Consider the following 12007-nt stretch of genomic DNA (forward strand, 5'->3'; position numbering starts at 1 on the left):
AAGATACTCCAGATCCAGTGGTCTATCATCAGTAACTTATTCTCAAGGAAAATAAATCAGCTAACACGTGAGGAGAAAATCAGAAAACGACTCTAGACACACTTTGGGGAAATCAATAAACTGGGTTAAAAGGCAAGCTCTAGCTTGGAAGCCAAAGGCGAAGTGGAGAGATATGAACTTGATAATATAGTGAACCAGGAGTTGGTTGTGTAGTTCGAATTCATAACTAGCAGGTGGCAACAGCTGGGGAAGAGAAGCCAGAATAAAGTTTGCAAAAGATCCCTGGACATCAGTCAATGGCTTAAGAGGGGTAAAAGGCTTAAGTAAGTAAGGAATCAGTCGCCTACTTAAAGAGCTATTCAGTTTAACAGATGATTTCCTAGGGTTCCGCGATATCTCACTGACTTCACAATACGTTTGAAATATCGTACACAATTTATGAGACCGTGGTGGTGCTGGTTCCTGACCACACTATGATTGGAGCCAGGCATATAATTACTGGGAAGATTTACGTCCAACATGAGTATTAAGAAAATGTCAAAAATGGGGAATGTGGAAGTGAGTGTTCAGTATGGCATCGCTTGGTCTTGCAGGCGTGGTCATTCTTTGGAGCTAATACCCATTTATATCAAAAATATTATTCTATCTCCAGTCTAAATGTGTTGCGATAGGATTAGTTAGTATAAACAATGATGTGACTTTCATGTAAGATCTTATAAATTAGTTAGTCCCATCACGACGAATCTACAGTCTTAGCATTAGGTCTATTACTATAGTAGTACAGATAAATGTGCTAATACCTAATTAGACCTTGATTCTACAAGTCCACTATTGGGGTATGGGGTTCTATCACCAAGTCACTATTTTAAACATAAAACAGACACAAAAACGTTTATAACGGGGGGATCTGTAAGTAACACACCATTCTTACCTCCCTTATGAAGATTGATTACGACTCCTAAGCTTACTTTTTTAATCTAGTACTGGCTTACCACGTGCCAAACGTTTGCGATGAACTCAAATCTAAGGACAACTCTTTTAGATAACTCGGATGGTCTCTGGGGATCGGATGAATCCATCGCTCTTCTGAAACCTTAATTTTCGAATACCGTAATTCGTGGTACCAAACGTCGTAGGGGAATACACTTTGTGTATGCATATGTATATGAAGTGCGTCAGTGTCAACGTATATAATTGTGTACGTGAGCACATACAAAGAATAACCGCCAAGCTTGGTCATTGAGAGCTAATATGAAAGTCTGCCTCAGTTAAAAAGCTCCAAACAAACGAAAAAACACAGGTTTGTGAATAAGAAGTGAGTAGCGAATAGGGGTGAAAAGAAAGGTGACGATCTGCTTTTCCGTAAAAACAAGCATATTTATGTGTATGCTATAGGATGGATGGGCGAACCTATGTGTTACCGGTATGGATGTACCCGTCCAACGCGCAATATTCACGCGTCAAGCCCCAGAGGCCGCAACGATTCCCTCTCAAGAACACGTACTAGTGACGGGATGTGTTTGCCTTGAAGATCAGTAAGTCTAAACAGAAGAGCCAACCTGGCCTACCTCAAGAGGCTTAGTCAAACTAATTGGGTCTTCGTTCGGTGCGTCACGTTCTAAACAATGAGTTTATCAGTGACGTCTCGTATATTTTTCTTTCACCCATGGATGATCATCTTAAGGGCCTTTTTAGAAGGTTGAGAAACCGAGATATTCGGCCCTTCTGAACTCTTCTGAAGTTGATGTTTTTATTTATTATCTTTCATCTTGCAACCAACAAGATTTCTGTCTAGAAATGTAGCTTCAGAAACCCTACTAGTTTGAGACAAACGCAGGTGGATGCAATCAAAACATAAGCCACCCTTAGCTTCATCCAGAGACGATAAGGCGTGTTTTCTCCAGAGCACTTTCTGGGAGTATTCAAAATATACATCCGGCCACATTTAGAAGCTCACGACATTGAAGCACGTCTTCCCGAAAACAGAGGTGAGAACTCTTTGAACAAGTACAGAGATGCGTCACTAGTGGGTTGAGGATTAAGGGCCAAACCATATGAAGGCAGTCTCCTTTACTCAAGATTGCTTTTGCCAAGCCTTAAAAGGGTATAAGACGACCTGATAGTGGCTTACTGAATACTACATACTATTGAGGACTGGAATTAAGAACATACTACCTGAGCCTCACAACTGTACCTCAAGAGGTAGTCGAAGACGAATGACATATCAGAAAGCCGACTCTTAGGTAAGATAACAACTGTCTTTAATACGAACCAACTCCATCTAGAATCTTCTCCCTACAAATCTAACCACTGCCACCCCAGTAAATAGCTCTTAGATGAGGCAGGGTATAAAAGTATCCATCGACGGTTAATAATCCTTCTCCCGCCATAGTGTAATATTTAGAAGTATTCGAATTATTGTGCGAATTAGTAATTCTCGAAATAATGCAATTTAAGCCACAAAGAACTAGGTGAGCACAAACAAACGTATTGTATTTGTAATTCGAAATCAGGCAGTCATCAAGTACAAAAGAATCAGTAGTTCATAAAAACACCACATGCAGCTGTACTTATTACAGGTCTCGTAGCTTATCATTGCTGCAGACACTACCGGTGCTGAGAATTCTATATTGTACCAGATTATAATATTGAATAAAGCCATTAATAATAACAATAATAAAAAGTACTATTATTAGCGCCATCATCACTATCTCTACTATCATTAATGCCACTATTATTAACCCTTCTCATGTCGTTAGCGTGAACATTTTAATTTACCGCTTTTTAGTTATCTTTGCTTCTATACAATCTAGTTTTTAACCCTTCAAGTTGCAAGCAAGCAAATCCCTGTTCAGTAATGTGATGGTTGCTTGTCTCAGCGACCCCACTGCTTTAGGACAAATGTACTCATTAAATCCAAGATATGTAAAACCCCAGGATTAGCATGGTCAAGTATATAAAAACGTGCTATCAGCATTTTTTTATCGATATGTTTACAGAAATGCAGATTTTGAGGGTAAAAATTGGCTTTTGACCCAAATCACTTGTCATTGAATGCTGAAAACAGAAAGTACATGAAAGTCTGTATACGCTGTCCAAGTTATTACGTTACTGTATTCTTGGCTCAGTCTTCGAAAAGTAAGTATAGGTGATCAACATACGCACATATAACCCACAATACCGAGTTGTACAACGTGATTCATCTTATCATTTTTATGCGTTCCGTTGGAGATTTAAAGTCGTTTCCTCTGCTGCATAGAGCAGTAAGACCATAACTTATGGACGATCTTAAGATCGTCATTCCAATTGGAATGACGTTTTTCCACAAATTAAGGGCTTCACTTTACTCTCGATTACTAGAAAACGAAATTTAATCAGTAATACTAAACTGTTTCAATAGGGGTGCAGTTCACTAATATGATGCATCAGTTATTCAGGTTTGAACCCTTATCTTTGAAAGTACTTCCAAAAATTGTGTTAGCCAGATAGTATCACTGGTTATTACTTATTATTTAGCTGATGTGACTTTATGCAATAATTTGTGTGGTTATGTGGTTGCACTATACCGATCTGGAAATTCGTGTACACGTGCGCCTAACTGGATGACAAAAATCTTCGTACCGTATTGGAATTAGGACACAAAGTTTGAGGAAACGGATTTAGCCTGGTTTTGCTTAGTGCACATTGATGCAATTAATCCATGTCTGTATATTTGTCATACTGAAAAATTCAAGACAGTTCGGTTGCTTTGATTCATCGATCACAAAATGGTATCATCTACTGAAATTGACCTCGAGGGACCACACCATTTGCAAAGTTTTCCCAAGTCTGTGTAGCCATAGGGAATTTTCATTGCTTGTACTTAGCAGAGGCTTCCATATATTCTAGGATATTAAACAAATGTATATTTAGGAAGTGCTTTATCGCAAAGTGTTGAGCAGTAAATTGGTCTTAGTATTCGTGTGAAAACTTATGTTTCTTCACATAGAAAGTTTTATAGCTTTTAAATTTGACCGTTGTCTGAGTTATTGATTTCTTCAAAGAGCAGAACCCACTATTTTTCCATTTGTCTCAGAAAGCATGAAATAATAAAAGACTATTAGTGTCAGTGAAAAGTCGGTATTTCGATACACCAGTTTGGTCCTAGCCATATTGTATTCTTTCATTTTCTGAAATTTATTTGTCAAGTGCAGGTTCATTCATTCAGTCGTTAGCCACATTTTTGGTAAAGGGCAGTAATACTACCCAGGTCAACAAGTCAAGGCAGGTTAGGGTGGGCTCATACCTGTGGCTTTTTGCTTAGAAGCCATCAAAAACTATTTTACTTCACTTCACTATGATTTTACTACACGAGTATTTAGATATGTCAGTGGAATATAGATTGGATTAAAGCACGTTCCGTGCAGTATGGTGTTGGGGCACGCTGATTAGCTACTTCTTACCCAATCAGCACTAGTGGATACTTGGAGAAGACTTCACAATTTTTTCATGTAAAAGTTATGAGTATACTAACGTTTTTCTCATTGTGATTCCTACTTCATCCAACCTTTCTACTTGTAATATAATTAAGTTTCTGTTCAACCGTGTTCTGATTCGGAGACTTATCGAGTAAAGTAGTGTTCAAGAATACTAAGCAATAAGAGTAGGTGGGTCGTAATAAGAGAAATTATAACAAGATGTATTGCAAATAACCTTGAAAATATCCGATATTCCACTGGATAACCCAATTTCATTTATAGTTTCAGGTATATTTATTATCAACCTCATCATACTTGTCCTACATGTTCCAAAATATACTGTAAGTGGATAATAGGGTGTTTTCAGTTGACGTATTTCTTTCACATCCACGTTTGTAGTCCTAATTTTATTAATTTAAATCCTTAACCTAACTAATGACATTTTTATTCCAGAAAGTATCATATTGTAATGTATGCACGATTGATAGTCTGCATATATATATATATATATATATATATATATATATATATATATATATATATAATATCAACTGAAGCGAAATCTGGAAACGTTTTTTGCGATATTTAATCTGAGATGTGTTGTTTTGTTCTTTAGCTCTACAAGAGTCCTGTTCACATGGAACGTAATATTTACTAAACACACCCAGAAGTCATATATGTGATCACATTATCCCAAGTTTTTTCGATTCTGGGTTCTAGAAATGAAAGGTCATTCTAGTTCAACTTTACCTCCAGGATCAGTTCTAATACAATCTGGACAGGCCATTTCTCAGACTTCTGGCATGGCTGCTCTCCAAACTAACAGTGTCACAAGTGGTCCGCAGAATCTCCAAGTGTGGACTCCGTCACCATCTGGAGCTATTACGGTTTCGGGTATCCCATCATCAAGGAGTTCTGCCAACTTGGTTACTCTCCCCTCTGGCCAGACTGTATTGATGGCCAATTTGGTAACAACGGCTACCACAGCGTCGATTTCTCTGCCAACATCTTCAGTTGCTAAGCAGCAAATTCAAGTTCCAACGGGTCTTCCACCTGGTGGGCCCATTGTCATATCTAATCCCAATTCTGCTGGTCCACTTGCTACACAGCTTACGAATCCCACTGTTATACAAGGTCCTAACGGTCAAATGTCAGTGGCTTTACCAGGTGGAATAATAAGCAGCAATACATTAAACTCATTTAATAGTTCATCTACTGCCTTTGTTTCAAGTACATTGGGAAACATATCTACCGACCAACCTGTACATATCGCTCAGATTGTTGATAATCATTTGCGTCCAGGAACGGCTTGTTTCACAACAAATGCTGGGTTTCAGGGAATAACACCTATGAATCAAGTACTTTTGGACTCAACAGGTTTTAACCTTGGCAATGCGCAGACACAAAACAAGTTGATCAATATGTCATCGATCAGACCTCCTGGACTTGTATCTTCTCCCATGCAACCAGTTCACCCTGGTAATTCGTTTGTCGCGGCTGGAAATATTCCTAGAGGTTTGTCTGTTAACCTCTCTTCTGACATAACAAATTCGCAGTCAAAACCATCAGTTTCTCAACCAGTTATTGTCTCTACTTCAAACTTGCCTGTTCAAGAAGCAGCTATATATCCAGTTCAAGACGAGTGCTCATCAGCAATGCAAAATAGTACTTCTACGTCGGGTCCAGTAACAACATCTGTGGTTGATGTTAGCTCAACTAACAATCCATCTGTTTCAACTGCTGGGGTTACTGTCGTCGAAATACCTTGCTCACCTGAAAATGGTCAAACGAATCTCGACTCAAAGTGTATCACTGATGAGCAAACCAATTCTGTTTTCACATCGAGTTCCTTAACTGAGTTGCTGACTGAATTTGAACCTCATTTACAACTAGATCCTGATGTTGAAGAGGTATGTTACTAATAATTTTATTGTTTACCTTTTACCTACAGAAGACAGAAATGTAACCGTATTCTGATATTATGTCCTTTTAGTTAAAAAGTTCAGTTTTTAATTCTTCACCGTCATTTTTCACAAAATCGTACCTACCTTCTTTATATTAAAGTAAGCTTTTTAATTATTTTACAAGCACTGAATCTGTTCGTTTTGACGACCTTAATTTTCCTCACTTGTTCTTACATTCTTTGTGACTTACTTTAGTCGGTGGATTTTAGATGGGTGTAAAATGTATATCACATATGTCCAATTACCGTCTACCTCGACAGGCAATGCTGGCTGGTATAGGAACGGTTTGAGAAAAAGCTAGGAGCGTTCAGTATTGGTTATCTTAATGAGTATTAAGATAACAAACACAATTCAAATGATTCATATAACTCAGTTTCGTATCATCTAAATTCCTGGCATGTACAAGTCCATGAATGACAATAACTAAGCATTCATACAGCTTCAACTTTTCTTGATGCTTTATCACTGTTTTTCTTTGTGCTTATGCTATAATTTCTTTTATTTTGACCCACCTACTCTTATTGCTTAGTATTCTTGAACACTACTTTACTCGATAAGTCTCCGAATCAGAACACGGTTGAACAGAAACTTAATTATATTACAAGTAGAAAGGTTGGATGAAGTAGGAATCACAATGAGAAAAACGTTAGTATACTCATAACTTTTACATGAAAAAATTGTGAAGTCTTCTCCAAGTATCCACTAGTGCTGATTGGGTAAGAAGTAGCTAATCAGCGCGCCCCAACACCATACTGCACGGAACGTGCTTTAATCCGATCTATATCGCCAACAATTCCGTTGGCCAACTGTGAATAAAGAGTTACTAAGGCTACAAATCGTTTACATGATATTCAACACTGGTTTATAATATCATGTAGATATATGTATGGCCAAAGTTAAAAGTTGAGTACTTTGTATGACACATTTTCCAAATGCATTTGTTGTGGGACTTGGATTCATAATGTTCTCTTATGATACACCTCAAAGTTTTGAGTTATAACAAGTCTCTGATAATTATTGTTATCAATATTTATGTTCTCCCGCCAACCTTTGAAAATATCGTAGTCAAATCGAAATGATACATCATCGCTCCTACAGTAGTATTTTCTGTGTATATCGAGTAATAAATATTATAGACCACAGTAGTAAACCCATCAACGAAATTTATTGAAATCACTCTATTGTTAGTATTTTCATATCAACTGTTATGAAGAACTCTTTTAAAAAATATTAGATCAATACATGCAAGCGAACAGTGTTTTCGTTTAGATCTTCATCAGAATTTACTCTAATATACAGTAATCCATTTATATGCATATATGAAAAGTAGTAAGTTAATCATAACAATTTATGAGTCAGTGATAATGAAAAAGGATTAAATAACTAATCATAATAAGTAGGGAGTGCAAGTATAATAGTAAATATAAGAACAGTATGACATGAACAAATTTTTTGTCGACATAGGTAGTAGGCAAAAGTCTGAAAAAAATGAACTTCAAATACAGAGTCTGGAGTTGTTTACTCAAATCCTCCCTATAGCTTCTGGTGTATGTAAAAGACAAGGTTGAGGTTCATTAGGAAACCTTGAGGGTATACAATAAATTCTTTGTATATTATCATAAAGCTAGGTGAAGTTCTAATTAAAAATAACATTACTTGGTGATATGTTCTATGCTAATATACACTAAGGACATCTTGTAATATTTAAAAAAGGATATTAAGAAGATATTTTTGAAAATGTGAGTTAAGTGTAATAAACATTTGACAGTTCAGTCAGCTACAACGTAGGACCAGGCACATATATACATCGGTCCAAGTTGCCATACCTCGTTAGTACAACAAGATGAACATCGGATTCGTAGAAGTTAATTTAGTGGTAACAGTTAACCATTTTTATTCACTCTTTCCTTAAACCAACTTTTTTGTGTGTGTCAATTGTTTTTATCTCACTTTTCTTTTGTAGGTCATAACTAATTTAGCTAATGAATTTATTGTAAATTGTGCAGAAAAAGCTCAACAACTTGCTTTACATAGGGGTATATCAAATGTTGAAGCGAAAGATGTTGTATTTTGTATGGGTAGGTTTTTGTTTTGTAAATTTTTATATTTATTATTATCATCTTATTGTATTCGGATTATATAATTTAATTATTTATAGTTTCCTAATATACAATTACCCGACCGTTGCTGCTACCTTGACGTGGTGGTCGGGCTTGCCTATCGTGATGAAGCAATCGAGCTATACTGGCTGGAACAATCGTTCCTCGAGGTCCTACCATGCCAGACAGGTCGGTTGAAGAGCGGTAAGACTAAAAGCAGCAAACCCAAGGTCTGAAGGCGAAGTCGTACTAACTGTACAGAGGTGTGACAGCAGTAAGGTGTTTTCTTCAGACAACCAGCATAACAGCGATGCTTCCTTCCCACAAGGAGGGGTGGGGTTAGAAAAGGTCAACTCTAAAAATGCACACCTCGCCTTATCCCACGAATATCCGTCTCCGGCGGTAAGGTTTTTTTGAAGAACGGAGCTAACACAAAAAGGGCCCCCAAATGCCCTGGTATGGCCGAGAGTGGGGAGAGCCCACTCTCCCTCTCGAAATGCTCTCACATGGCCAGCGAATATATAGCCTCTGCCAGGGAAGTCCTACTCACTGCCTTCTCGTGGCGGGGGTGTTGTTTACGAAAGTGAGAGGACGAAAAGCGAATGTCCGGCGCTTTAACCGGGTTGGTGGACACGGAGGGTCCACCTAGGGGAGTTGGAAAACCCTGATTCCAAACCAATGGTGCACATGGGCTCCAGTATCCTGATGGAACGAATGGCGAATGAACTTGCTGCTGGTCAACGGCTACCATGGGAATGCATCTCCTCACGATGCTCCACTGCCTTGTGGATCAGACCTTTCGTTCAAAGGCTCGGGGTGTGGCCCCCTAAGAAAACCACCTGCTTCAGTTCGGGCACCTGGGCAGTATCACAGCCCTCAAGCAAATCGGATGAGATTTGTATGGCGCATATGTATCTGGTGCTTCCTTGTACCAATATTTATGTGTTTAAATAAATAAAACACAAAAAGGTCGTTTGTGACCGACCTCAAGCAGTTGTCCCTTGGGTACTGCGGTCACGCTCTCAGGTCATTAAGACCACTTCCCACCCAATTTCCCTTTCAGGTACCTTTAGAAGAACCCTTCCACGGTGTGGGGAGCCGGGAAGTGATAACTGCCCTCATACCTCTAACAGCGGACTGAATATCCAATTAATATTATACGCTTTTAAATAGAGTGAAACTGTAGTGAACAAGAACATAAGTGGGAACAATCGAATATATTTGAACACAAAATTACAGAAGTCAAATCTGAGAACCACACAGTAAATACTTAATTTGCAAAATGTCAATTAATTGTCTCAAACTTGACTGTCCCTTTTGTAAATATAAGTCAATCGTTTCAGACATCCTAAAGTGTTTGTCAAACTTCATGATTAATTATGTAATACTTCTCATGTTATCAGAAAAAAGTCACTAGAAGTCTTGATAATTTTTTGGGGATATTTATTACACGGTAACACTGGATTTATTCATTTTATGTTCAGTAAGTCCCCTAATAATCAGTTTCCTATAAGTGATTTACTCAACAGAGCCACCCAAAGTTAACTGCGGCTCTAATCTCAATGATACAACCAATTCAGTTCCAATGATTCTCGTGGAAGCCTATTATCATGGTAACTGAAATTTACTACCTACTACTTGCATACAGACAAGTACAAGGAAGTCATGTGTTTAAGGAGAGTACATGGAATTTCTCATAAACTAATATTAGTGTGACTTAATTTGGCGAAAATCTAGTAAACATGAACATGTGACTGGTTACGTAACATAACGTTAGCCATTTTTGTAGTGGAATAACTCATATAATAGCCGTATAGAGAACTCATTGAGGTAAGCAAATCACTGCGAGTATATCTGTGTGACTGACTGAAATGAATAAAATCGAATAGTGAATAATCTTCCTTAGCCCTTGTCATTAAATCTTTCTAAAATTGTGTTTGTGAAATGTCGATTGATATCACCTGGTAAATTCGCCAATCAGAATTCTGATTATAATTTTCGTATCCCATGTCTACTATTTCATATATAACTTAGAGACCTACGCCGTGAGCAATGACACGTTCTGATCGACACAATAAACCTTGAGCTAACATAAATTTCATTCCTATTGGTCCAGCTATTCACACATCTTTCTGTATCCACAACCTCTAGTCCGGAAGAGAAGTCTGCAGCCAAGCTTCGATTTTTAATACATTTCAATCACTTAGGGTTCATGTCAAATACTCATGGGTTTGACTAAAAACATAATGTACAATACCACGTCATAAAATAGAAAATCATAGTTATACACGAACAGGCCAAAAGTGTCTATGAACAACTGGACAAGCTTTAAATTATTCACCAGAAACAATTTAGTAACGGTAAGACATAGAGTAATAGTTAATGAGTCAAACAAAAGCTTACAATAAACGGAATATAAAGATATAATAGTCCAGCTATTTATTAGTCATACAATAACAATATAAACAGTAGTAGTTCAGAAAGTTCTGATTTCGCTAATACCCGTTCTGTTATGATAAATCTGAAGCAGTTGGGAAATAGATGTAGGATAATGGTGTCAAAGAGTAATTAAGAGTCATAACGAGTTCATGCAAGCCATATCTGCCGGATTAATCCTAAAACCACATTTGGATACTTATGAAAAGGCGAGTATAAGCCGCTACAATGAACTGAAATTACCATTTATTTATGAAATATTCAACCAAGATTGATCAATCATGAGAACGAAGGTTTAAAAAAAGCGAACAATCATCTCATATTTCTGCTCGTCACATCAATTAGATGGCAAAAGTGTATTATTACGCAAAGCGAATGAGACTCAAGATAGCTATTCTCTGACTATTGGGCTAATTTGAAAACACGACAGTAGTTAGATTGTATCGTGTGTTGGAGCTTCTTAAAATTTACCCTTAATTAGTTATATGTGTTGTGAAATCATACAGTGGGTTTTTGTGTCCTATCCAGTGCTATTTATATAGACTAACCTCAACAAACACAATGACACTGTAGAGGCTATGTGGGAACGTTTTAAACATCATTTACGGCTGTATAAAGTCTTGAAAATGAATGCCCTTTATTCATATAGATGAGTTTTTTACTGGACATCTTTTGGTTTGTCATTGAATAAACCAATTTCCAAAGTAAAAATATTTATTAGCCATACTAAACCTATTTATCCATCGTAATTCTATCACTTTTATACTGAAAGCTTGTGATAACATTAAGTATCGTTTTCTGACACGCTGGAAAGCTGTTTAAGGTCGACTATATAATATCCTTTCAACTAATCGGATCAACAATAGATTATTTCATTGAAAGTAATAATAATTACCTATTGACATCGAATTTGTTTTTTTTTCTTTTCATGATGATGTTTAACTGTTGAATGCTAATTTAATGAATTTGAGGTGGTGGTGAAGACTTGTAGTTCAAAGTAGATGATTTGGGGGTTTCGTTTTCTGAGCTGGATGTTTTGATTGTAGAGCTT

The 12007-nt window shown here is 37.2% G+C and overlaps 1 protein-coding gene across 1 annotated transcript in view; it reads left to right on the forward strand.

Moving 5' to 3' along the window:
- Nucleotides 1-3100: 3100 nt before the first annotated feature.
- Smp_211170 (alpha(1,3)fucosyltransferase,putative) overlaps nt 3101-12007 on the forward strand; it is a gene marked incomplete at its 3' end in the record, with an annotated part of 9774 nt that continues 867 nt past the window's right edge. Inside the window, exons 1-3 of the mRNA XM_018791161.1 lie at nt 3101-3138; nt 5074-6367; nt 8385-8499. Coding sequence (XP_018645675.1) covers nt 5180-6367; nt 8385-8499 — 1303 coding nt within the window. The 5' untranslated portion in view covers nt 3101-3138; nt 5074-5179. The remainder of the gene's footprint in view (nt 3139-5073; nt 6368-8384; nt 8500-12007) is intronic.

This window comes from Schistosoma mansoni, assembly GCF_000237925.1.
Source record: "Schistosoma mansoni, WGS project CABG00000000 data, chromosome 4 unplaced supercontig 0032, strain Puerto Rico, whole genome shotgun sequence".
In the NCBI taxonomy this organism is placed as follows: Eukaryota; Metazoa; Platyhelminthes; class Trematoda; order Strigeidida; family Schistosomatidae; genus Schistosoma; species Schistosoma mansoni.